At 62.6% G+C, this 25,901-nt stretch overlaps 1 protein-coding gene across 2 annotated transcripts in view; it reads left to right on the top strand.

The window, feature by feature from the left end:
* The window catches only part of SPEG (striated muscle enriched protein kinase), a 38,954-nt gene that overhangs the window by 10,231 nt on the left and 2,822 nt on the right, over positions 1-25,901 (top strand). Inside the window, exons 2-37 of one of the 2 annotated variants that reach the window (XM_082285292.1) lie at positions 2,672-2,761; positions 3,023-3,218; positions 4,479-5,995; positions 6,973-7,116; positions 7,910-8,092; positions 9,754-9,965; positions 10,239-10,327; positions 10,525-10,706; positions 12,793-13,053; positions 14,272-14,430; positions 14,571-14,760; positions 14,913-15,142; positions 15,321-15,440; positions 15,845-15,949; positions 16,061-16,267; positions 16,393-16,516; positions 16,912-17,084; positions 17,868-17,980; positions 18,165-18,333; positions 18,416-18,509; positions 18,870-19,070; positions 19,219-19,279; positions 19,481-19,558; positions 19,708-19,880; positions 19,986-20,012; positions 20,327-20,479; positions 20,699-20,741; positions 20,836-20,904; positions 21,035-23,216; positions 23,341-23,493; positions 23,572-23,688; positions 23,769-23,936; positions 24,191-24,313; positions 24,502-24,666; positions 24,849-25,509; positions 25,597-25,836. In XM_082285292.1, coding sequence (XP_082141418.1) covers positions 2,672-2,761; positions 3,023-3,218; positions 4,479-5,995; positions 6,973-7,116; positions 7,910-8,092; positions 9,754-9,965; positions 10,239-10,327; positions 10,525-10,706; positions 12,793-13,053; positions 14,272-14,430; positions 14,571-14,760; positions 14,913-15,142; positions 15,321-15,440; positions 15,845-15,949; positions 16,061-16,267; positions 16,393-16,516; positions 16,912-17,084; positions 17,868-17,980; positions 18,165-18,333; positions 18,416-18,509; positions 18,870-19,070; positions 19,219-19,279; positions 19,481-19,558; positions 19,708-19,880; positions 19,986-20,012; positions 20,327-20,479; positions 20,699-20,741; positions 20,836-20,904; positions 21,035-23,216; positions 23,341-23,493; positions 23,572-23,688; positions 23,769-23,936; positions 24,191-24,313; positions 24,502-24,666; positions 24,849-25,509; positions 25,597-25,836 — 9,172 coding nt within the window. Of the gene's footprint in view, positions 1-2,671; positions 2,762-3,022; positions 3,219-4,475; positions 5,996-6,972; positions 7,117-7,909; positions 8,093-9,753; positions 9,966-10,238; positions 10,328-10,524; positions 10,707-12,792; positions 13,054-14,271; positions 14,431-14,570; positions 14,761-14,912; positions 15,143-15,320; positions 15,441-15,844; positions 15,950-16,060; positions 16,268-16,392; positions 16,517-16,911; positions 17,085-17,867; positions 17,981-18,164; positions 18,334-18,415; positions 18,510-18,869; positions 19,071-19,218; positions 19,280-19,480; positions 19,559-19,707; positions 19,881-19,985; positions 20,013-20,326; positions 20,480-20,698; positions 20,742-20,835; positions 20,905-21,034; positions 23,217-23,340; positions 23,494-23,571; positions 23,689-23,768; positions 23,937-24,190; positions 24,314-24,501; positions 24,667-24,848; positions 25,510-25,596; positions 25,837-25,901 lie in introns of both variants that reach the window. The other variant, XM_082285291.1, reaches the window with a different exon arrangement.

The following is a 25,901-nucleotide window of genomic DNA, read 5'->3' as shown; positions in this document are numbered from 1 at the left end:
AGCTGGAGGGGTAGTGGGGCAGGAGGGGCTGGTGGAGCAAAGGGCTTCAAGACTGTTGGGTGTCCAGCCCTGGGCTCCATACTGAGGAGACAGGGCATGGGCCATCAGTGTCCTGGGGAGACCCTGTCACACAGACTGGCTGGGAAGGATGCTCAGTCCTGGCAGCTCAACCCTGTCTGCACTCCCCATTCCCACTCCTGCCTGCCTTGGAGATCACCCCGTCCCTCTGCTTTCCTGGGATACAGCATCAGTGCACACTGGGTCTGGCAGACAGGCTGCCCTCAGTTGGTCCCTCCCCTGGCATGCAAGTGCCCAGCCGTGGACTGCAGCACAGAGGGCAGCCAAGTTGGCAGGGAGCTCCTGGTGCTTCCACCCCATGCTCAGGTCCCACCTGCCTGCCTAGACGGCATGGGCGAGCGCAGCCCCAGTGCTTCCAGACCTGCACCAACAGGCCAGGCCCGTGCTGCCCGGCGGCCTCTCTCTCAGCTGTCCTGGCCTCTCCAGGGAATGGACAATTCTGTTCCCATGCTGGGACGGTGGCCACGGTGGAGTCTGGGCCAGTGCCTGGAAGGCATTTTGCTGGCCAAATTCCCGTGCTGGCTGAGTGGCTTTCAAGGGGCTGCAGAGCACTCGGACACCAGCCCAGACAAAGACTTCGCTGCAGGCTATGCCAGCTGCAGGCAGCAGTTCTGGGGCACCTGGGATGCCCAGGGCTGTCACTGTTTGGCATGGGCTGTGATGGGTGCATAGTGCCATCAGCAAGGGGACTCTGCCTGCGTGCGCGTGCGCACAGGTGTGTGTAAGTGTGCATGGCTGGGCATGCGCTACACGTGCCCACCTACACCCATCCATCTCTGCGTGTGCGCGGGGGTGTGTGCCTGTGGGTTCGCTGTGGGTGCGCAGCAAGGGTGCATGTGAGCGGTGGCAGGTGTGCCCTGCCCGTGGGAGGGCGTGAGTGGCACGACGTATGCCGTGCCAGGGTGCGTGTGTGAGCAGGGTGGGTGTGAGCGGTGCTGCGTGTGCCGGGACGGGCTGTGTGCGTGTGTGCCGTGCCACAGCGTGCGTGCGTGGCAGGTATGTCTCGCCGTGCCAGGGGTAACGCTCTGTTCTCTTTTCCTTTGCAGAAGACCGGCCACTCGCGGCGCTTCGGGCGCTTCACGCATGGTGCGTTGAGTTACCAGGACCCGACTCCCCCCACCGCCCCAAGCATGCCGGGATGGGGTCCACCACCATGCTACACGGGGCAGCAAGCAGAGGCTGGGCAGGGCTGGACTGCATCTTGCAACCACAGAATAGTGTTCTGGTCACCCAGGGGCTCACAGCGTCCGCCATGCAGCTGGTCTGCTCCTGGCCCTGCAGCTCTTCTTGCTCAGGGGCTGCCATACTGGTGTGGCCAGGATTGGGAATCTGATGCAGTAGAAGTTCATGGAGCAGCTGCTCGTGTGCTGGGCTGCTGAGAGGTGGCTTGGAGTAGGGAGAAGCAGTGTGGTCCCCCGCACACCTTAACAGTGCAACGGAGAGGAGCAGTGGTGGAGCTGGGGACATGTTCCTCAGTGCAGGTGTTTGTTGCTGCAGCTTGTGAGGGTTCAGGCAGTGGCAAGGAGGAAAGTCAGTCCTTCCCTGGCAGCACGGCACTAGCTTTCCTGGAATGGGACATTAGGGTGATACTGAAATGGCCTTGCCACATCCTGCCCGGTGGGGGGCAGCTCTTAGTGATGCCCTCCCCTGAGAATTTTGGCTTTATCAACCGCACTTGTACAGCACTTGCATTTGTGGGGCAGGGGATGCACTTGTACATGCCAGGGGAGGCTGTGTGCATACGGACAAACATGTCCGTGAGCTCCAGCATCCCCAGGAGCTCTCAGCTAGGGCACAGACTGGGAGGGTCCAGCCCTAGGCTGAGATGCACTGCGGAGCAGGGATGTGTGGATACTGCAGCGGTGAGGCCAGCAGCTCCAGGGACAGGGGGTGGCTGTCCTTCTGGGCAGGATGTGGCTGTGGCACCGGGAGGGGATGGTGCTGTGCACTGCACAGGTGGGACAGTGTGTGCGAGGAGAGGGTCTGTGTGCAGCACTGGAGTGATGTGCAGTGAATGTGGAGTGGAGACATGGTGGGGAAATGCTGGGGACAAGGGCCCCCCTGCTGCCCCCCGCGTCTCCGCAGGCCGGGCCGATAACCGGCTGTTGATGTCTCTCTCTCTCTTGCTGCCCCTATGGAAGCGAAGTTTTCCGCTCCTGCAGGAAACAAAGCTACGGTAGGAAGACCCCTTCCCGATGCCATCTCTGTTCCCATAGTGGGTCCTGTGCCCCAGCCTGCCACCCTGCCCCATCACTTCCACTGTCTGCTTGCCCTGCTTTCTTGTCCCCGTGCTGCTTCTGCTAGCTGTGTTCCCACTGCTGGCACTGCCTCCCTTCCTCCCATCATCTAACACTGTTCCTGCCTGCTTTGCCTGCCCTCTTCTGCCTGCCCTTGCCCTGCTGGACTTTCCCACTCCCAGTCCTGCCTTTCCCTACTGGAAGCTTGTCCTGCAGGTCACAGTTATGCATCCTGCCCTGGAGCTGCCTGGGCACTGCTCTCCTGCTCCTGGAGCCAATGGGTCTGCAATAAGCAGTACCAGTGTGGTCTGCTGTCTCTCTGTACGCTCACTCCCTACTCTCCCCTCCCAACCCAGACTCGGAGACAGGTGAGGATGAATCCAGCGACCCCCAGGTGACACAACGCAGTGATCTCCAGGATGAGACGGCCTTCAGCACCCCCACGGGTGAGCAGGGACACCTGGCTGGCACTGAGCCCTGACACTGGCTGCTGGCCATGACTCCCCACAAGGCCTCTGCTGGCCAGGCTTTGGGGTTGTCCATGGAGAGGGAGCTGTGATCCACCCACGCAAAGGGGAGAGGGCTTGAGGCAGCAGGGTGCTGCTCAGGACATACTGGGACACCCCGTGGTGGGTCAGCCCTCTCTGAGCAGGGTGCTGAGCTTGTCCCCACAGGCACCCAGTCTTGGCTCATCCCTCTTCTCTCAGGTGGGTCTGACACTCTCGTGGACACCTCCATGAACACAACGCCGACCTCGGTGCTGGCCCTGTCACAGGCAGAGGAGCGCTCTAGCTGGTCAGGCAGCCAGCAGACCGTGGTGGAGAAGGAGACGGATGCCAGCCTCTCTGCACGGGGACCCTACCTCCGTCCCACTGCCTGGCTGCAGCCGCAGGGAACCCCAAGGCAAGCAAACACGCCGGCCCCACGTGGCGCCGAGGTCCGGCACCTGGGCGTGGAGCCGCTGGTGCGGGCGTCACGGGCTAATCTGGTGGGCACGAGCTGGGGGTCAGAGGATAGCCTTTCGGTGGCCAGCGACCCGTACGGCAGCGCCTTCAGCCTGTACCGAGGACGGGCGCTCTCACTCCATGTGTAAGTAGCCAGGGGAAGCACACGGAGGGGACATCGCGCTGGGGCCATCTCCTTCCAACCCCTGCAGCCATCTTCTTCCCTCCACCTGGGCTTTCTTTGCCTTCACCATCCCAGAGGAGGAGTGGGGACTCTGAGCAGTGGGCAGCCTGTTCTCGGTGAGAAGGTGGGAGCAGCGCAGGCTGGGGCTGATGTAGAGTGGGGTCCCTTTCTGCTGTGGCCAGGTTGAGGCTGGGGGTATCCCCTGTGCCACTGCTTGAGCTGCAGGACCCCACCCACAAGGTTATGCCAGGGGTATTCTCCCATTCCACCCCGCCATGGTGCTCTGTGCAGCCCACAGTGTGGGGAACTGGAGGTGCACAGCAGCCTGGGGCACACACTGGCAAGTGTTTGCCACTCACAGTCCCCACTGTACAGAGGTTGCAGCAGGGTCCACGGACGTGCTGCCTCCCCATGTCCTGCTGATGTGCTCAGAGCCCCCGTCTCTCCCTGCCACCTTTGGTTCCCATACCTGCAGGCCTACTCCTTTGACCTCCATCTCGCTCTTTTTTTTTGTTTAAGGCTGCTTGTTCCACCAGAACCTCATCTCCACCTTATGATTTCCGCTCTGCGTTTGCTGAGCCCCTCTGGGGGCAGTGGGATAGGAAGATATGCCCACAACAAGATGTGCACGGGCAGGGCTTGCAGCCTTGGGGCTGCACCGCCTCAGCACACCAGGACACCCCAGCAAACTGGGGCACCCCTTGAGCCCCTGGTCCTGTCTGCATGGTGGTCCTGGGGAGGCGACTCACTGGATATCCCAGCATCACCCTGCTGCTCCACATGAGTACCCCTGGGCAAGGGGTCCCAGCAGCCCAGGACTCTCACCTAACCCAGCCAGCTCCCAGTGGTCTTGGGGTGACCAGATGCCCTTGCTGGGACCCCTTGAGTCTCCCCAGTCCCAAGGCTGCCCTGACTGTTTGACCCCCTTGCCATGCCCCATTGGGCACTGTGGTGCAGGTTGGAAGCTGGGATTTTGCCAGGCAGGTACCAGGGTGGTCTCTAAGCCATGCTCCTCTGTCTCTGCCCTTGCAGCAGCATCCCCCAGGGAGGCTACCGGAGAGATGACCTCCACAGAGGCCCTGTCTCTCCAAAGCCTGGCGCAGAGCCCCCGAGATCCCCCGCTGCCCTGCCACTGACTGCCAAGCCACCCATCGTCCGCTCACCATCTCCTCGTGCTGGCACATGCGTGCAGCCGCCCACTGGCATCGTGTCCCAACCTGCTGCCCGTGGCCCTGGCGTCCCCTCCTTCACACCCGTGACCCCTCGCAAGAAGTCCTCAGTGCCGGTAGAGTACCAGGACATCGTTCCTGAGGAGTACGAGGAGAAGATCAAGAAGCCCAAGTCTTCTGGGTACTCACAGGGCAGCACACAAGAGTCCCGACCACAGACACCCATGAGTGACACCTCTGGCCGCATCTCCGTCCGGGCATCCCCCAAGCTGGTGCGCGCTGGCTCCAGGATCTTCGAGAGGCTGCAGTACTTTGAGGAGCGGCAGAGGAGCCTGGAGCAGGACAGTACCTTTCCCGCACACTCCAACCTGCCCCTGCGCAAGACGCGCTCCTTCGACCAGCCTGGCACTGGCTTGCGCCGTGCCAGCACTCCAGGTGGCTCGCGGGAGGACCTGCGGGAAGGCGGCCGCTGGGAGCCAGGCAGCGCGGCAGCGTGCCGGCGTTTGGCCTTCCGGCAGAAAGCCGCATCCTTTGACGAGCGGGGCAAGTTCGCCAACCGTGTCTATGCCATCGAGCACAAATTTGCAGAGGAGCTGACCCGCATCAAGCGGACAGTCTCCAAGCAGCAGCTGCGGCGCTCCCAGGAGCTGTGCAAAGCTGGGTTGCCCCCGGCACCCTCACCCTCAGTGAGCAGCGAGCCCCCTGCCCCGCGTGCCCCCCGCACCTCTTCCTCTCAGGGCACCGGCGGACGCAAGGCACTGCCACCCAAGAGCTGCCCACCAGCAGAGAGCACACACGTCATCCAGCACCTGGCACTTTCCAGCGTAGTGTTGGTGGGACCCGATGGGGAGCCAGAGCCAGGGGGGCAGCGTGGGAAGAGAGCCCCAGTGGGGGGGGGTGGGGCGGCTGGACAGCCCAGCTCAGTGGAGGATGCGGGTGCCAGGAAGGGTCTGCAGCAAGAAGGCACTGGGGAAGTGAAGAAGAAGGAGCAGTGGCCGTTGGCACAAGCCACCCCGCATGGAAGGGTGGCCCTCTCGCAGGCGGGTCCCGCTGAAGGCAGCCCGTACCCAGATGGAGGCCCTGCCCGTGGCCCTGGGGCACTGAGCGAAGCTCTGGCTGCCCGACTGGCTGTGCCCTACGGACTGTACCGGCGGCCGGAGACACCCACAGAAGTGCGGTTCCTGCCTTGGGCAAAGCCAGGGATGGAGCAGGAGGCCCGTCTGGAACGAAGCTGGGCAGGACAGCATGGTGTGGGCAGGGAGGTGGAGAGAAGGCAGATGAAAGTGTCGGAGAAGAAAGAGAGTGGCCGGATGGCTCAAGAAGGCAGGAGCACACGGAGCAAGGGGAAGGGACGCCGAGCCAGGCCCACCTCTCCAGAGCTAGGTAGGGGCATGGCTTTCTGCCCTCCTGCAGGCACAGAGCTGGCCTGGCCAGCCCCTGGGTGGGTTGGGGGACCTCCAGCCTACCCCTGGGAGGCATGGGGAGCCCTTGGATGGAGCGGAGGGACATGACTCTGGAGGCTGGGGTGGTTGGCACCAAGCAGTACCATAAGACAGACCAGCCTGGCTGCCAGTTTGCTGGGCCTTGAGGTCACGACACTTCTCCATATCTCTTACCTGGCACAGGAAAGATGCAGCATGCTGACTTCCGGCACACACACAGCCCTGGTCTGGGGCACAGACATCCACTGCAACTTGTCCTGTCTGGGCTATGCTTAGTGGTCCAGGCAGGGCAAGCCCAAGCTTCCCCAGGGGATGCTGTGGTGGCTTGGCTGGGGGAGAGGTGTCCTGCGCATCCCAGCATGCAGCAGTTAGACCAAACTATACCTGGGCTGGGAGCTTCTTCTAGGCTGTGCTCTAGCCAGGGAAATGCCAGGCCCACATGTCTGAGGCTCCTGGCACAGCCCCAGGACTTCTGTCCATGTGGTGGGGCCATGAGAGGAGAGGGAGCTGGGAGGTGGTTGCTGATGTATTGGGGTACAGCAGCCAGCATCCCATGAGGGATTGTGGGCATCCCTCCAGGGCAGGGGATGCAGCTGGCTATACAACCCTCCTTCTTCCACACCCCACTGTTACCTCATCTCTTACACCCTATGGGGATGTACGACATACTGTATGCTTCCTGCCCCATGGTCCCCTGTCTTGTCCCTGCTGCCTGCTCTGTGCCATGGTGGACCCTAATGTGGCCTTTTCCTCCACTGCATGGCCTGAATACCTGCTAGTACCCCAGCAAGGGTGTGGTGCATGTGGTGGCAGGGATGAGCAGTGGGTTGGGAGATCCACTGCATGCAGCCCAGCATGGCACAGGACCCGCTCACTTCACCCTGCTGACAGCCGTGGGGCCCATCTCTCCCTGTGCAGAGTCCTCAGATGACTCCTATGTCTCAGCGGGTGAAGACCCCCTGGAAGCCCCCATCTTTGAGATCCCCATCCAGGACATGGCAGTGGTTGTGGGGGCAGAGGTGCTGCTCAAGTGCATTGTCACGGCCAACCCCCAGCCAGAAGGTGAGCCACCCTGGGCATCAGGGGCACGAGCATGGCAGAGGGACTCTCCGCATGTCCATGTCCCACCTGCTCTGTGCGAGTGGGACACCCAGCGCTGAGCTGGGTATCTCAGGGGAGGTGATGTGTCCACCCTTGGAGCACCCCTTCTGCCCTTCCTCCCCTCAGACAGGAGTGGAGTGCTTGGGCACTCCCTGTCAGGACAGGGTGCGGAGGACTGGGTGCCTGCTGTCCCCTAGTGCTGGGCTGGGCTCTTGGGAAAGTGGGAGAAGGGCTACCGAGCCCTGCGCGGGCAGGGACGGGCGATGCAACCTGGTCCAGTGGGTGGCGTCCCTGCCCCTGGCGGGGTAGGTGTTTTTGGAACTAGATGATCATCAAGGTGCCTCCCAACCCAAACCATTCTATGATTCTCCGATGCTCTGGGCTGCTGTTGGGACAGCTCAGGTGGTTTCCCGGGGGCAGAAGCTTAGGGCTGATGGCCTCCGGCCACGCTGTATCCAGGACGTGCGCGGGGGGCAGCTGGGCATCCAGGGCCAGTCGGCAAAGCCAGGCAGAAGCCAAGCGGCTTTAATTCCCTCTTCCAGCCTCCACTGGAGGGCAGGAGGATGTCGGGAAGCAGATAGGGACCAGCCACAGTCTCTCCGTCAGGGGGGGCGTGGGATGCCGGGGCTGCTCCCCACAGCAAACGGGTCCTCAGGCCAGGCAGGGGAGCACCTGGCCTCCTCGGGACCCTGCGCAGAGCCCCGGGAAGGCTCGGGCTCTCCTGCCCACGCGTGATCCCCGCCTCTGCCGGCAGTGTCCTGGAGGAAGGACGGGGTCCCGCTGCGGAGCAGCACGACGCGCCCCATCAAGGCGGAGGGCGAGCGCCACACGCTGCTGGTGCGGAGCGCCCGGGTGGCCGACGCCGGGCTGTACACTGTCACCGCGGCCAACGAGGTGGGGGCCACCTGCTGCAGTGCCATCCTCAGCGTGCGGCCCGGTGAGTGCCGCGGCCGGCGGATGGAGGAAGGCAGGGAGGGAAGGAGGGAGGCAGACGGGGGGGAGCGAGGGCTGGCGCCGCGGCAGGCTGGCTGCCAGCTCTGCCGCTGCTGTCACTGGGAAGAAACCGGCTTCCTTACCCTACAAGGCTCTGTCTGAACCAAAGCAGCTGACGTGCTCCCGGCAGCCACGGAAGGATCCTGCCGTGGGGGGAGCGGGGTCAGGCTGTGAGCATCCCCTGGCGCTCAGCATGCAGCCCAGCGTCCGGCCTCCCCGCACCTGCCCTGTGTCCCACTAGACATGGGGGTACTCCAGCCTGCCCTACAACCCACAGACCATGTGGGTACCCCTGGCCTCAGCCTGCAAACCATGTGGGTACTCCTACCTCCAACATGTGAACCGTGGGGATATCCCAGCCTGCCCCCCAACCTGTAAATTGTGGGTGCATCCCTGCGCTCCACTCTGCTAGCTGCGGGGAGACCCCCGCCCCACAAACTGTTAGCTGTGGGGATACCCTGCCTGCCCACCAAGCTGCTAACCGGGGACAGCCCCACCTGACCCCCACGCTGGCCATGGGGATACCCAGCCCGCTGCAGCCCCAAAGCCCCCCCCTCCCCCCCCCCCCCCCCCCGTGCCAAGAGAGTGTCTCTGGGCAGCAGGCAGAGGCTCAGAGCTGCCCCGAGGGCTGGATGAACCCAAACCCTCCCCGCTCCGTGGTTAGGCGGGACTGCACACCCAGGGCCGGCCGGGCACAGCGGTGGGGGGCCGGGAAGGGCCCAGGCAGACCCCGGCCCGCCGCGGGCCCTCCCCCGCGCTGCTGGCCCAGCCCCGGGGGCCGGCCGGCGCTGGGGCGGGGAGGGCTCAGCGGGCCGGCGGCGCTGCGAGCTGGAGGCGGCCGGCACCGGCGGCGGCACCGGCGGCGGTTCGGCGCTGTGGCGTGGGTCGGCTCGCGGGGCTGCCGTGGCCCCGGTGAGTGCGGGGTGCTTCGGGGGGGTGCGGACAGGGGGAAGCCGGGCTCAGACTCCCAGCTCTCCGCTGGAGGCTGCCCGCGGGCATGACGGAGGCGCGGGGGCACAGCCCTCGCCCTGTACCGGGCAGGCCGCCCGCCTCCCCGGCGCAAGGCAGGGAGCTTGAGAGCGCTCCGGCGGCCGGGCTGAGGGGGCTGGAACCCCCGTGGTGGCGACTGGGCTCTGGCAGCACCCCGTGCCGCTCGCCGCTCCCCATCCCGCCCCGCGCCGGCCCCTGTATCCCGCACCCCGCGAGTCCCCCAGTCCGGCCCCCGATGGAGCGGACCGGCGGGCGGGCGGGCTGCGGGGGGAGCGCAGCTGCCAATGTCACCTTCAGCCGTGCCGGCCCGGGCAGGGACAGCCATCCCGGGAATCCGGGCGGCTTAAGGATGGGAGCGCGGGCCGCTGCGTAAGAGCCACTTGAGCCCTGCTGTCGCTTTGCGGAATATCGCGTCCCCTTATCATCCCGCGGCGTGCTGCTCACCCCCTCCCCCGGCGCGGCCACGCACCCCTTCGCTGCCGGCCATTGCCGAGCCGGGATGTGCCGCGGGGTCAGTGTCCACCCCTGTAGTGCAGGGTAGTGGGAAGGCGTGCCCTGACCCGCCTGCCCGGCTCCGATTGCTGCCAGCTCCTTATCCAACCGCTTCTGTGCTAGCACCCGCTGTGGAGCGGCATGGGAACTTGCCCACCACCGTCGGCCAGGCCAGCCCCATCACATCGGACGAGGAGTACCTGAGCCCCCTGGAAGAGTTTCCCGAGTCTGGCACCCCCCAGCACCGACCGGCCATGAAGCTGCAGCCAAGAGCCGAGCATGGGGCTGCCCACGGCTCCCCAGAGACCACCTTCAAGGCTGCACCCACCTTTGAGGTGAGACAACAACTCCCCCAGGACCTCGTAGAGGGGGTACAGTGCCCTGTGACTGCAGCGCTATGGTCCTCGGTGCCAGGAAGTGCTGGGTCAGGTCTTCCTACCCCTTGATCTGATGTGGCGTGTTCCCAGCACCTGGGCAGGCTCCACCGCACCAGCTTCCCTGGTATTCCTGTTGTGATAGGGGAAACACACAGCCCTGGGTGCAGTGGTGGGGGTGCATGGCCCTGTGTGCAGATGGTGCTTGCTGCTCTCTGACCCCTGTTTCCCCAGGTATCCTTGTCGGACCAGTCGGTGCTGGAGGGGCAGGATGTTAGTATGAGTGTTCGTGTCCGTGGGGAGCCCAAGCCCATCATTTACTGGTGAGTCCTGCTTCTCTCTGGGGTCACAGCTGGGCAGAAAAGGAGGGAACAGGCACAGTGACCTCTCCATTTGGGGATGGTTAGCATGGAGCTCTCATCCTGAGCAAGGAGTGTTGGAGAGGGCTTTTTTTGGGGATAGCCAGGCTGGGTGTGCAGGGCCAGGTATGACCATGCTGCTCTGCCTCTGTCTGGAGCAGGCTGAGAAACAGGCAGCCAGTGAAGTATGGCCGCCGGCACCATGTGGAGGAGGCAGAGGGAGTGCGGGGGCTCTTCACGCTGCACATCCTGGCGGCAGAGCACACTGATACCGGCTTCTACACCTGCAAGGCTGTCAACGAGTATGGCACCAAGCAGTGCGAGGCCAAGCTGGAGGTCAGAGGTAAAACTCCCTAAGTATGTCACCCAAGAACCTGAGGCGCCAGCTGGCTCTAGTGCCCTGCATGAGCTGTGGGGAAGGGGCCACTGCAGCCCCCTCCCTTGGTGGTGTGACCTGAGAAGGGGACAAGCCAGCCCACCCTGTGGTGGCACAGGCGGGGAACAGGAAAGTGGAGCTGCGTGCCTCGGGCTGTCCACAGAGGCTGGCCTGGCAGCAGAAGGCAGGCTGCCTTGCTGTCTTATCCAGATGTGCAGCCCTGGGTCCCACCTGTTGCCTGCTGTTCCAGAGCCCCACTGATCTGACCCAGACCCCACTGCTTCTCACAGCCCAGCTTTACGCCATGTCCCTCCACATACCCACTTATGGGGCCAAGTGCTGCCCCTGGCTGCCCAGAGAGGGCTTTTGGCCTTGAGGGCTCTGTAGGAAACGTCCTCATGTCCTGCAGCTTGCTCCCTCCTTGCCCCAGGCTGCCTGCAAGCTGTGTGCCAGGCACAGGGCAACTTGCAAGGGTCCCTCTCTGCCCATTTCCAGCAATGTCCCATACGCATGGGACTTGACTGTCCAGTCCCCTTTCCTTGCTATCGCTCCCCGGCCCTGCTGTGGTCCTCTGAGGACCCCAAAGTATGTGTGCAGTGTTGAGGGGGTGGGGGAGTTGGGACTGATAGCCAGGCCCTGCCTGGTATCCCCAAGGCCAGGGAAGGAGCCTGTGGGGATGAGTGATGCTGCCTCCTTCCTCTTGCCCTTTGCTGTGTGTGCCCTGCTCCCCCCAGCCCTCCCTGCTGATGGCTGCCTGAGCCCCCCTGGGCTGTGCCGATCCCACCCCGGCCTTGGCTGCACTGCTTGTACTCTGCCGGGATTATGCTCCCAGCCTACAGCAAAGCGCGGCGGCACGGGGGTGGGAGCGGAAGCCGTCCCAGTGTCCCACGACTGCCAGGAGCTGGGCTGCAGGGGTGATGGCCCAACCCCAGCCCCTCTTGGAGAGCTCAGCAGATGGCTCCGTGCCTTGTTGCCCACTTGCACCCCTCGTGCCGGCGCTGGCATGTGTGTCCGTGCCGGTCCCGTCGCTGCTGCACTAACCCTTCTGCTTGCTGACTGCGGTTTTTGTCTGTACGCAGGGGGAGTACGATAAGGGGGTGCATCTCTCAGAGCCGCAGCTGCGGGGCTCTTAGTTGGACACCTCTTAGGCAGTGGACCTCACCTTGTGTTATTACCTCCTTCTCCATCCGCCGCCTCGTCCTGGACGCACCGCGGGGACGCGCGGGCCCTCGACTGTGGGCAGGGGCTCGCCAGATGGCCGGGGCAGGCGTAACTGAGGCGGGGCGGGGGAAGCAGCAGGGGAGCAGCAGGCGCCCCCTCAGCCGGGCCAGGGTGCCCATATGATGCTGTCTTGTCTCTTGCTCCATCCGTTTGTCCCTGTCTGCGTGTTCTGCTGCCTCTCTCTTGCTGCCCACGGAAAGGGAGTGGGGAGCTAAGCCCACAGTTGCCGCTGTGCCGGCCAGGGCTGTAGGGAAGGGGCTGCAGTGCGGTGGCAGCTCTGTGACAGTCACCTTGGAGCATGGGAGACAGGAGACCCCAGGGACCCCACAGGGGAACACCCTGCCTGAGCTGCAGCGGGGAGGGAGAGCATTGGCCCCTTTGGCTTCACGGTGGCCACTCAGGTGCCAGCTTGGCCACCAAGAGATGTACCTTGTAGCCCCAGGGCTCGGGTCCGTCAGAAGCATCCCCTGGCTGTGGATCTCTTCTCCCCAGGGAGGGGGCTTGACGGGGGGGGGCGGGCTGCGTGGCCGTGACCCTTTTTTTTTGTAGCTCTAATAAAATCTGTTTGGTAAAGCGCTGTGTGGTGTGTTCCTGGCACGGACACCTCCCCTCACCCCCAGCCCCCTCCCTGGCTCAGCTCTGCTTTCCACATCTCGCCTCCCCTCCCACCCTTCCCTGCTGCACTCCCTGCCCGCTGCACCAGGCCCCCTCCCTGCATGAACCACTGCCCTGCACGTACTCCCTCTCCATCCCCGCTACCTCTCATGGTTGCTTTTCAGTTGCTGAGATGCGTCTCTCTCTTTCTTTCTCTCTCTTCCCCCTCCCCGGGCAGCTCGCCCCGAGTGCCAGTCCTTGGCCATCGTGGTTCCCCTGCAGGACTTGGTGGTCGGGGCGGGGGAGATGGCGGTCTTTGAGTGCATGGTGGCCGGCCCGCCAGACATGGACGTGGACTGGCTGTCCCGGGGCCGGCTGCTCCAGCCTGCCCTGCTCAAATGCAAGATGCATTTTGATGGGCGCAAGTGCAAGCTGCTGCTCACCTCTGTGCATGAAGACGACAGCGGAATCTACACCTGCAAGCTCAGCACTGCCAAAGGTAAGTGGTGGGCATGCAGGTCCCCCAGGGGGGTGCTCACTCAGGGCTTGGCCCCAGGGGGGTGGATAGACCTCCCTGCTCTGGGCTCAAGGCTCTTCTCCCCAGGGATGTAGCTGTGAGTGCTGGAGGTGGGGGAGAGGGGGCCAGGCAGTGGTTGGTGCCCCAGGCACTAGGAAGATTTCTCAGGGAAACCTGGTGTGCATCAGTTTTTGGGTTCCAGCACCCTGAGCCCTGCAGCCCTGTCCCACCTCACTCCACTCAGCTCCTCTGCCAGCATGCATGTGGCTCCCTGAAACATGGGAAGATGCATTTGCACCATGGCTGCACCAGGTGGAGGCAGGCTTGGGGTCCAGCTGTCCCTGTCCCCTGCCTCCAGAGCTTCTGGGCACCCAGCTCCAGTCCTGACATGTCTGCTGGCTTGGGAGGTGGTGGAGAAATGGGCAGGGAGTCAGGGCTTCTCAACCTCTCCCACCAAATCCTCACTGTTTGCAGCTCAGCAAGAGTAGCATGGGCCTCTGTCCCATGGCTCTGACACGCTTGTGCCTGTGTATGCTGCCCACACAGAGCCCACTTTCCAGCTCACCTAGGCAGCAGGGTTGGGGGGGTTGCAGGAAGAAGCGGCATTCCCTGCACCCTGAGGCTGGTGCCTGTGCACCCCTCCATGAAGGATGCTGTATGCCTGTGGGGCTTTGAGGATAGCAACAGTTTGGGGCTCAGGGATGTGAGAGTGTGCCTGAGAATAGTGTTGCCCATCATTGCCCAGGGTGGGTGACAACACCGTCATTGCAAACTGGTCTGTGCTGGAAATCCCCCCACCTGGAGCATCCAGCCTGCACCTGTCCCCATGCTGCTCCTTGGATGCTGCATGTGGTGGCACTACCTGCTTAAGCATCACTGCCCTATGGGGAGGACAGGGCATCCTCCCACCCCACCTTGCTGCTGGCACCTGTTCTGCTGTGGAGAGAGGAAAGAGGTGCCTGCTGCCATCAGAGCCCCAACCCTGGGCATGGGGACCTTGCACACATTTGTACTCCCCCACCCTGCACAGGGATAGAGCCTGGAACCCCACACACCTGGGCTCAGGCCCCACCATGTATGGGGCATGCTCACCCACAGCTACAGTGGTTGTTGGGTTGCAGCCGGGGGGAGTCACAGGCTGCCTCCTGCCCTGCACAGGCATGAGCTGTTGGGGCTCACCAGTGCCTGCTCTCCTTGCAGATGAGCTGACCTGCAGTGCCCGGCTGACAGTGCAGCCCTCTATGCAGCCGCTCTTCACCCGCAAGTTGGAGGATGTGGACGTGGTGGAAGGGCGGACAGCGCGTTTTGTCTGCATGATCAGTGGGAGTCCCCCTCCGACGGTTACCTGGACTCACTTTGGTAACCCCCAAGCCCAGAGAGCTTGCCAAGGGCCCTGCAGGGCGACCCCTCCTCATCTCCTTGGGGGCTGCACCCAAAGGCTGCACCTGGCTGGGACTGGAGGGGATGCTACTACTGATGCTGTGTGTGTCTCTGTGCAGGCCTGCCAGTGCAGGAGGGGGAGAACGTGCGGATTCAGCAGGATGGAGGGCTGCACTCATTGGTCATCGTGCATGTGGGCAGTGAAGATGAAGGGCAGTACAAGGCAACCGCCAGGAACACCCATGGCCATGTGGAGTGCTCTGCTGAGCTCTATGTGGAGGAGCCGCGGCCATCTGCAGCCTCCCAGATGTAAGAATTGGACGATCATCTGGAATCTGCTCCCCCCTGCTTGCTCCCCTCTGGGACTTGGTATACAATAGGCTTATGCAAAGCCTAGGGCTGGGGCTGAGCTGGGGGCACCGCACCATGCTCCCATCATGAGCATGTGTGGGCTCTTGCAGCTCTAAGCTGGAGAAGATGCCATCCATCCCGGAGGAGCCAGAGCAGGTGGAGACAGAGGCAGAGTGCTTCACCATGCCCGATTTCCTGAAGCCACTGCACAACCTGGATGTGGTGGAGTCGAAGGAGGCCATGCTGGAATGCCAGGTTGCCGGGATGCCCTACCCCTCCATCACCTGGTACCACAATGGCTCCCGAATTGACAGCACTGATGACCGCAAGATGATGCAATGTAGGACTCCTTGCTGCCCTCCCTACTCCCTGGGGTCCCTCTACACGGGGTGGGAGAAGGGGGAACACCCTTGGAGGAGCCATCACTCCCTAGACCTTTACACCCCAAGAGGGAGGAAGGGGAGCTCCATGCTGCTTAGTTGGTGGGGTCTTACCTGTGTCCCCCTGTTCTCCACCAGATAAAGACATCCATCGTCTGGTATTCACGGCTGTCAGACACGAACATGCTGGTGTCTACAAAAGCGTCATTGCCAACAAAGTGGGGAAGGCCACATGCTATGCACACCTCTATGTCACCGGTAAGCAGCAGCGGACACCACTTGGGATGTGCAGCCACTCACAGCCACCCTGCCAGGCTGTGCCCCAGGACTGTCACGAGGTCCTAGGGGAATAGGTTCGATCACAGGGCAGTTCAGGTTGGAGGGGACTTCAGGAGGTCTCTAGTCCAACCAAAAAGTGGGGCCAGCAGAGCAGTTCTCATCTTGTGGGGTCAGGACCCATCCCTGGACCACTAGGTCCTGCACAAAGCTTGCTGGCAGTGCCAGTCTCACAGGGGCTGGCAGGCTAAGCCCCTACCAGGAAACCAGAAAGAATTGCTGGCCTCATCTATCCCCTCAGCCAGTATCTCCCACAGCTTGAGGCAGATGCCCTGATGAGCTGGGGGAGTGGCCATGCTTACATCCTGGCCCACCTCCCCATGCAGATGTGGTGCCAACACCCCCAGACGGGCCCCCCACTGTGGCCTCGGTGACCGGCAGAGCCATCACGCTGACGTGGAACAAGCCCAAGTGGCTGGACACTGCCATAGGTGAGGGGGCAGGGTATGGGCAGGAAGATGGCAAGGGGTGGGCAATGCCATGATGGGGTGCATGGGGTAGCCCCATGCCAGGGGCTCTGCACTGACCCTCTCCCCTTGCAGACCCCAACTCGGTGACCTATGTGGTGCAAATGCAAGTGCTGGGCACGATGCAGTGGGTGGTGCTGGTGACCGGTGTGCGGGACACCACCTACACAGTGCACAGGCTGACCAAGGGTGCCCAGTACCTCTTCCGTGTCATCACTGCCACTCCCAAGACCAACAGCAAGCCTTCCCCACCTGTGGGGCCTGTGCAGCTCCTGGACCGGGGTGAGAAGGGCAGTGGGGAGGGAGTGGGCAGTTGGGGTCAAGGTCTCTGTCCCTTGTCAGGTGGTAAGCTGCCCAGGGCTGGGTGGCATGGAATGGGGAGAGATTGGTGACAATGCATTTGGCAGGTCCCTACCTGGAGGAGGCCCCAGTCATCCTGGACAAGCCAGATGTGGTGTATGTGGTAGAAGGCCAGCCAGCCTCCATCACCATCACCATCAATCATGTGGAGGCCACCGTCACCTGGAAGAGGTAGGATGTGGCACTGTGCCTATTGCCTGCCCTGTGCCTAGCATCACCCCACAGGATGCATAAAGAAGGACTTCCACACCACCTCTTCATCTAGCCCACCGTGTGTGTGCGTGGGGCTCCTTCCCTGGGACTGGTCTGCAGGTGCACACAATGGTGAAGTCCAGGGCTCTGAAGAGTTGGGGGGGCAGGTCATAGGGTGCTTTCTGTGGGGTATTAAGGGGCAAGAGCCATTGAGGAGGCAGAGCTAGCAACAGGGTGTGAGCACTTTGCAGGGGCTGCGGGGTGGGCCCCTGACTGTAGGTGAGGAGGTGGTCATGGGGCTGTGGGGTGGGATCTATCAATGGGGCAGTGGGTCTGCCCATGGAGCTGTGATGTGACAGTTGGTCTGCCTGCAGGGGTGGGCAGGTGCTGGGGGAACTGGAGGGCACGTGTGAGATGATGATGCCAGACGATGACCAGCACTGCCTGCGGCTGCTGTGTGTGGGCCGGGGGGCTGTGGGGCTGCTGGCCTGTGAGGTGAGCAACTGCCACGGCACTGCCCACTGCACCCTCCGCCTCCGCCTGGCAGGTAGGTGCCCCTGCACTAGGGACCGTGTCCCTCTGCTGGAGGGTGGCATCACTCTATGGTGCTCCAAGCCCATGTCCCTTTGTTGGGGGGTGGCATCACTCTATGGTGCTCCAAGCCCATATGGTGGGGGGAGCATTACACTGGAGGGTGACATTGCTCCGTGGTGCCCCATGCCCATGTGCCATGGGGGCACTGCCCCATAGCATGACACTGCTCCTCAGTGCTTCACACCCATATGTTGTGGGGATGCCGCTCTACAGGGTGGAAATCATGGGGATGAAAAACCAGGAACCATGCATTGGCACTGCTGCCCGGTGTCCCATACCCATGTCTGACCTGGGCAGAGGTGTCCCATGTGTCCCATGACTGTGCATGGTGTCCCTCAGCAATATGCCATGGGTGGCACTGCTGCAGGGTGTCATATCCCTGAGTATAATTGGGAGGCACTGCTCCCAGTGCCCTATAGCCATGAACCACAGGGGACACCTCCACAATGCCCCACAGTATCCCACATCCATATGTAACATGCTCCATCCTGTGTGCTGTAAGTGACACTGCCCCACAGTGCCCCACTCCAATGGAGAACTGCCAAATGCTGCTGCAGACATGCCGTTGGTGGTCTGCCCTGTACAGGTGTCCCACTTCCATGTGCATTGGAGTGGCACTGCCCCATGTCACTTCATGCCCCTACCCCTACTTGCAGTGCCTTGCAGCTGTACACCCTGTGCCAGTGGCAGGGAGGTGACACTACGCCAAGGTGCCCCATGCCCCGTCTCTTGGCAGAGGCACCACGTTTTGAGTCCATCATGGAGGACATCGATGCCCAGGAAGGGGAGACACCGCGATTCGCTGTGGTGGTGGAGGGGAAACCGCTGCCAGCCATCATGTGGTACAAGGTGAGCTGGGAACCCCCAACCCCATCCTCAACCATATTCCCACCAGACCCGCACACTTCACTGCCTCGCCTGGGTTGCTGCACTGGTGATCAAGGATGTGTCCCATGCCCTATCCATGGGGTAAGGGTGGTGGGAATTGGTCAGGGATGAGACAGGACACCCCCAACTTCCCTGCCACCCCCAGGATGGGGAGCTGCTGGAGGAGAGCAGCCATCTGAGCTTCGTATATGAGGATAGTGAGTGCTCGCTGGTGGTGCTGGGTGCTGCCGAGCCTGACAGTGGCGTCTACACCTGCACAGCCAAGAACCTGGCTGGGGAGGTCTCCTGCAAAGCAGAGCTGGTCGTGCGGGCAGGTATGGCTGATTGGCTCCCCAGCCCCTGAGGGCAGAGCCTATGTGTCTGGCTTGCCCCCTGCCACCCCTTTCCTTCTCCCAGCCCAGCCCACTGCTGATGCCACCATGGAGGAGGATGCACTGAACAAAGCACGACGCCTGACAGATTACTACGATGTGCATGAGGAGATTGGGAGGTAGGTGGCCACTGGCCAGATGGGGCATCCTGGGCCCTGCAGGGAGTGGGGTGCTGGAGCCAGCTGTTGGAGCTGGGGCTCCAGCATGGGTGACTGAGTTCCATTATATGCCAGATGCTGGTGTGCTGGGGCTTCTCTCAGCTGTCAGCGGATGCTCCTGTGCCAGCTTAGGGTGGGGAGCTGGGGTGGTCAGAGAAAAGCCAGGCTTGGGGGTCTCTCAGTGGATGGTCGCAGAGAGCTGATGAGGCAGCAGGCAGCTCCCTGCAGAGTGGGTGCCTGTGCCAGCTGCTCAAGGAAGGGGGGGGGGTCTCCTGCTCACCCACCTTCTTATCCTCCCTTACCCCCACTGCTGAATTGCAGGGGGGCTTTCTCCTATCTGCGGAGGGTAACAGAGAAGAGCACCCGGCTGGACTTTGCTGCCAAGTTCATCCCTGGGAGGACCAAGGCCAAGCAGTCAGCACGGCGGGAGCTGCACATTCTCTCTCAGCTGGACCACGAGCGCATCGTCTTCTTCCATGATGCCTTTGAGAAGAAGAATGCTGTCATCGTGGTCATGGAGCTGTATCCTCTGGGCACTACTCCACGAGTGCACAGCACAGGGGAGGAGGGGAGGCTTTTGGGGGGAATGGGTGGGCAGAGTGGGTGGAGAGGAGCTGGGTGTGGGGCACAATGGAGCATGGAATTTCTATGCTCCTTGACTGGGGCCCAGCTGCTCTGAAGAAGAGCTGCTGGACAGAATGGTGAGGAAGCCCTCAGTGTGCGAGTCGGAGGTGAGCGAACGCTGTGGGAGCGAAGTGATGTGGAAGGGAGCAATCCTGGGGCCAGTGGGGTCTGTCCCAGCCTAGAGATGTGTAGTGCTCACTGTATCAGGCCACTAAGGGGGCCACAGCCCACATCCTCCTCTGCACAAGGGCCAGTGTACAGTTGACCCATGCTTGGGGTGCCCACTCTCCTCACTTTGACTCTTGCAGGTCCGGTCGTACATGCGGCAGGTCCTGGAAGGGATCTGCTACCTGCACCAGCACAGTGTCCTGCACCTGGACATCAAAGTGAGTGCGGGTCTTTACAGATTCCTGCCCGGTGCCTCCTGCTCCTGGTGCACTGGATGGGGAGTGGTCCTGCTGACAGGGAACATTCATTCCCTGGGGAAAGCCCCTGCCTCCTGCCAAGCTTCCCTCTGCTCTGCACTGTCCTGTAGCCAGAAAACCTCCTGATGGCAGATTTGAGCAGCGAGCAGATCCGGATCTGTGACTTTGGCAACGCGCAAGAGCTGACATCTGAGGAGCCACAGTACTGCAAGTATGGCACCCCTGAGTTTGTGGGCCCTGAGATTGTCAACCAGACCCCTGTCTCCAGCGTCACTGACATCTGGTAAGGGTAGCCCTTGGGTGGTCGATGAGCTCCCTGCTATGCCAGGAGAGACTGGGCACCCTGGAGGGCTTGTGATGTGCAGTAACTGTGCTCTCCTCTCTGCAGGCCTGTGGGGGTTATCGCATACCTCTGGTAAGTGCCCTGGTGTGTCTTCACAGGAGGGACACTCTTTCCATCCCCTCACCAGTTCCAGAGCTGAGGCTGTGACCATGCACATGACTCCTTACAGACTCAGCCTCCTTCCCAGCTGCTCCTACCTCTGCCCTCCCCATGGCGGCAGGGCTGAGGTCTGAGGTCCTGTCCTCAGTCTCCTGTACTTGCCATGCTGTTTCCCATGGCCCCATGACCTCAAAGATGGGGTCTGGGGTCCTGTCCTCAGTTCCCTATACTTGCCATGCTGTTTCCCATGGCCCCATGGCCCAGTGACAGTGTCTCCTCCTTGGCAGCCTGACAGGGATCTCCCCCTTTGTGGGGGAGAATGACAAGACAACGCTGATGAACATCCGCAACTACAATGTGGCCTTTGAGGAGAGGATGTTCCAGGGGCTCACCCGGGAAGCCAAGGGCTTTGTCATCAAAGTGCTGGTCAATGACAAACTGTGAGTGCTGCAGGGTCCCCTTCCCAATCCCCTGCCCCTTCAGCATGAGCTTTGTGCTCAAGGGAGGGCAGGGATCCCTGTGCATTGGGGTGCCCAAGGGCAGGCTGGCTGCATGGCTCTGCCGGAGTGCATCATGAGCAGCCAGAATCTCCTGCCCTTCTTCCCCTGGCCAAAGCCCCTGAGCCTGGGTGGTTCTCACCCAATGGTGTCGGTTCACAGGAGACCCAATGCAGAACAGACCCTGGAGCATCCCTGGTTCAAGGTGAGCCTGGGCACGGACCCAACACCAAGAGGCCACGGGGTTCCCTGAGCCTGCTGCAGGCTCCCAGGGACACCATTGTCCCCTCACCCCACAGACGCTGGCCAAAGGGAAGGTCATCAGCACTGACCACCTCAAGCTCTTCATCTCCCGTCGGAAATGGCAGGTGAAGGCAGGGGCTGGGGAGGGAGAGGGCAGGTGGGATTGTGTCTTGGGCAGGATGGGGGGATGTGTAATGGCAGGATGATGCCATGCCATGCACCTGGGCCTGATCCAGCCCTCTCTGCCGGCTGCAGCGCTCGCAGATCAGCTACAAGTGCAACATGGTGCTGCGGCCGATCCCAGAGCTGCTGGAGGACACGTCCAACCACCTTTCCATCGCTGTGCCCCGGCACCTCAAGGAGTCACCAGCACTGTCATCCTCCTCGGACTCAGATGACCTGGATGAGCTGCCCTTCATCCCCATGCCTCACCAGGTGGAGTTCTCTGGCTCTCGCATGTCACTCAATGAGATCCCCACAGATGATGAGACCATTGGGACATCCGAAGGGCTGCAGCCAGAGGGGGATGTCTTGGCCATGGAGTGGCAGAGCCAGGGCACAGGGAAGCCAGGGGTGGCCCTGGGGAAGCGCCCAAGGGGTGCTGGGCCACGGCGACCATGCGCAGAGGTGGAGGCACCTGGCTCCTCTGATGAGGAAGCCCCTGAAGCCCAGAAGCGGCCAGAGTATCCTCGCAAAGCCATGAGGAAGGGTTCCAGCCTGGAGTCCCCAGGGAGCGCCCGTCGAGGAGAGCTGAAGAGGGGTGGCTCTGCTGACAGCGCCCTGCTGGTCCAACAGCTCCCGAGGACTGAGGAGGGGGCTGAGGTGGTCCGGGACCCCCGCCGGGCCCTGGCCAAGGCAGCCTCCATGGAGCTGCCAAGGCGGAAGGTGGCCTGGGGGGAGGATGATCATGCCCAGCGCCTGGAGCTGATGCGCCAGCGGCTTCTGCGGGGCAGCTCTGGGGACAGCAAGGTCAGCGGTCTGCGGGGTCCCCTCCTGGAGACCCTTGGGGTCAGTCCCGACAAGAAAGTCTCACGGTCGGCCCGGCTGGAGGCACCAGCGGTGCCACGGCTGGTGCGGGCAGCCTCCAGTGAAGCCACCTCACCGCGCCTCCTCCCCACTGAGTGCCGGCTGCAGAAGAGCAGCTCCTTCAGCCATGGGGACGCTGAGCCTGTTGTCCGGCATCGACGCTCTGGTGCACCCCTGGAGATCCCAGTGGCCTGCCTGGAGGCCCAACGGCTCAAGGAGTCCCCCTCTCTCTCTGCCCTCTCTGATGCTCGGCCCACAATGCCACCAGACACCCCAAGCACACCAACACCCTCTCCAGCAGATATCACTGTTCCCCAGGCCCCCCCTGCAAAGGCTGCCTCAGGGAGGAGGCGTGTCCCTGAGGAACGTGGCCTGCCTGGGTCCGGCAAGGCTGCCACCACCACAGGGAAGAAGCCCATGGACAGGGGACAGGAAGAGAAGACACCCACCAAGGCTGCTGGACCCAGTGGGGACGGGGCTGCCAGGACAGGAGCTCCCACCCCACCACAGCCCACAACCCTTGGCCCCCAAACCCACATAAAGTCTTCCTATGCCAAGATGATGCAAGCCATGGGAGCCATGCCAGGTGGGGAGCCAGCCACCCAGGAGCCCCCACCAACCACCAATGAGCCCCCACCAAATGTCAAGGAGACACCACCAGCCAGCCCTGCAAAGCCCCCTACACCAGCACCAGCATCAAGAAGGGAGGTGAAGCCCACCGGCTCCTCCAGCTCCCTGGTCATCCAGGACATCGATTCGGAGGAGGTCTTTGAGGCCAAGTTCAAGCGGGGCCGTGAATCATCCCTCACCCGGGGGCTGAAGCTCCTCACCCGCTCCCGCTCCGAGGATCGGCACCTGGCTGGCCCCCCAGTCTCTGACGAGGGCATCTACCGTCCTACACCAGCCGGCGTGCCCCTGGAGCTGCGCAAGGACCGGCCCACCGGGCTGGCAGCCAAGTCCAAGTCAGTGCAGGACCTGCATGAGGTGGAGAAGGATGGGGGCTTCTTCCGGAGGATGTCCATACTCCTCAAGCGGACCCCGCCTGCTGAGAGGAAGAAGAGCATGGGGGAGGACGGAGGCAGTGAGACCCCATCTGGTGGACGCCGCTTCTCCTGGAGCATGGCTCTGGCCAGCTCCAGGGAGCGGAGGGACTCAGAGAGCCTCAAGTCAGAGCCAGGGGGTGGTGGGGAGAGCGAGTCACCGGTGGTGGCCGTGCGGAGGAAAATCAGTGCCACAATGGAGCGGGTCTCGGCGCGGCTACGCAGCGTGTCGGATGAGCGGCCGGACGGCGAGGGACCCCGGGAACTCCGTCGCACCAGCTCCGAGGGGGAGAGCTTGCGACCAGGGCCCGCCCCCTCCTCTGAGTCCCTGCGCTCCGAGGTCAGCACAGGCTCCTCTGCCTCCGTCAAAGGTGAGCGATGAGGGGGGAACCTGCGGGGGACTCCTGCTGGCAACCCATGGCCCAGTCGCTGTGGGCACGACAGGCGTGGCCGCCATGGCCTGGCCCCGCTCTCAGCTGCCCTGGGTGCCCACAGGTGGGGGTGACAGCCAGAAAAGGTCCCGCTGGGAGCGCTGGGGGCTCTCCCGGGGCAAGAAGGAGAAGATGGCCTCACAGCCCAGCATCCCCTCCAGCCTTCTGCAGGAGGAGGGCCTCGCCGCCGGCCGGCCACACACACCCAGTGAATCGGGTAAGTGCAGCCGCAGGACGGGATGGTCGGTGCGGTGTGTATCCCCACCGCAGCCTAATCCCCCACGCTGCTTTCCAGATTTCCCCCCTATTTTCCACATCAAGCTGAAGGACCAGGTGCTGCTGGAGGGCGAGGCGCTGACCCTCTGTTGCCTTCCTGCTGGCAGCCCAGCCCCACGGATCCTCTGGATGAAAGGTGGGGGGCTGCTTGCACTGCCTCAGTGGGTGGGCTCTGGCAGGGCACTGTATCATCCCTCTCCTCTGTTCTCCCGACAGACAAGAGGTCCCTGCAGCCGGACAGTGGGCTGAACGTCGTCTCCTGCAAGGATGGACGTCAGATGCTCACCATCGCCAAGGTCTCCAGGAAGGATGCAGGGCTGTACGAGTGTGCAGCCGCCAACATCCTGGGCACAGCCATCAGCTCCTGCACACTGGCTGTGGCACGTAAGGAGGCTGGGGAGACCTCAGGAGACAGAAAGAGCACAAGTTGGGCACGTGGCTGGGGACGAGTTGGTGCAGGTCACTGGAGTACTGCTCTCTACATCTGCAAGAGACTGGGGCTTTTGAAAGAGGACAGGCTGGTTTTGCATGAGCATTTCCAGCATCTCTGAGCCCATGTGTTGTTATGCCCTCTCATTGCAGCAGCTCTGCCCTGCCCCTGGCTGGACACCCAGCCCACCCTGTCTGTACCCTTGCAGGGCTCCCTGGGCGGCCAGGCACCCCGGAGATCCCCCAGAAGTACAAGAACACGGTGCTGGTGCTGTGGAAGCCTGCTGAGAGCAAAGCCCCCTGCACCTACACACTGGAGCGCAGACTGGATGGTATGTGGTGCTGCCTCACATCCCCTGGGAGCCACAGCCAGGAATACGGGCTCACAGAGGGACACCTAGCCAGGACAAAAGTGTCAATGTCCTGGCTGTCCCCTGTGGCTTGGCAGAATCAAGGACAGGGGAGCGGGCTGCCCCTGTCCCTGGTCTGCCCTCGCCTTACCTTACTTCTGCTCTGGCAGGGGAGCATGAGTGGAAGATTGTCAGCACTGGCATCGCTGACTGTTACTTCAATGTGACTGAGCTACCTCCCGGGAGCACTGCCAAGTTTCGTGTGGCCTGTGTCAACAAGGCTGGCCAGGGACCCTACAGCAACCCCTCAGTAAAGGTGCATCTTGAGGCAGCAGGTGAGCAAGCCCCGTCCCATGGGCGTGGGGCAGCCATGGGGCCACCTGTGGCTTCTTGGGTGCTTTGGGGATCCTTGAGTCGCAGGGCATCTTCCCCCCAGGGCTTTGGGAAATGAGGTGCCACTTAGACTCCACTCCTAACTTACCCCCACCTGGCTCACACCTCTCTTTGCTCCCTGCAGATGCCCGAGCTGCCCCAGCCAAGGATGTTGCTGTCCCCATTCCTGAGAAGGTGGCCTCCAGCCGGTCAACCCAGACAGCCGAGGAGCAGCTGGAGCCAGTGGCCACAGGGGCCCCTCCCACCACACCGCCACGCAAGCACAAGGGAGTGGTACAGAAGGCAGCTGGAGCAGAACAGGAGGGTGCCCTCCCAGGGGTCCTTCCACCCCCTGCACCCCATGAAGAGGGCATGCCACCAGATCCTGAGCTTCCACCCAACATCACTGTCTACATGCCCCCTGAGCTGATGTTCACCCCCCCTCAGACTGTTGCCTCTCCTCACACAGACACCCCCCCTCATGGCTCCCCTGTGCCCCCCATGGACACTTCTCCCCTGCCCCAGGCTCTGTCTCCTTCCAAGTCCCCCACCATTTCCCCAGTGTCAACCACGCCTAGCTCAGCCCCCACCCCAAACACCACACCTGCACGGAAGATGCCTCCCTACATGGTCACCTCCTTTATCTCCATGCCCCCCACATCACCCCCTGTTCTGGAACCCACCACCACTCCCCCATCCTCCAAAGAGCCCCCAGCTGCCAGTGAGGTCCGAGGGGGAAAAGACAGCACAGCACTGCGACAAGGTGTCCCCCAGAAGCCATATACCTTCTTGGATGAGAAAGCAAGGTGAGTAGTGGTGGGACAAGATGCTTTGCCAGGGGTGTTCTTGCAGCACCCCGCACCAGGGATGCTGAATCCTGCCCTATGCCGCAGAGGCCGTTTTGGGGTGATCCGGCTGTGCAAGGAGAATGCCACAGGGAAGCACTTCATGGCCAAGATTGTGCCCTACGAGGCAGAACGGAAGCAGAGTGTGCTGCAGGAGTATGAGATCCTCAAGGCGCTGCACCATGAGCGCATCATGGCCCTGCATGAGGCATACATCACTCCCCGCTACCTGGTGCTCATCTGCGAGAACTGTGCTGGCAAGGAGATTCTCTACAGTATTGTGGACAGGTACAGGCGGGCACAGGGCCACCGGGGACAGTTGCTGGTATGGGGCTGCCTGCTGATGCCACTTG

Source organism: Coloeus monedula (assembly GCF_965178545.1).
Source record: "Coloeus monedula genome assembly, chromosome: 7".
NCBI classification, from domain to species: Eukaryota; Metazoa; Chordata; class Aves; order Passeriformes; family Corvidae; genus Coloeus; species Coloeus monedula.
Note: the sequence above shows the minus strand (reverse complement) of the source record. Positions and strands in the feature narration are given on the sequence as shown.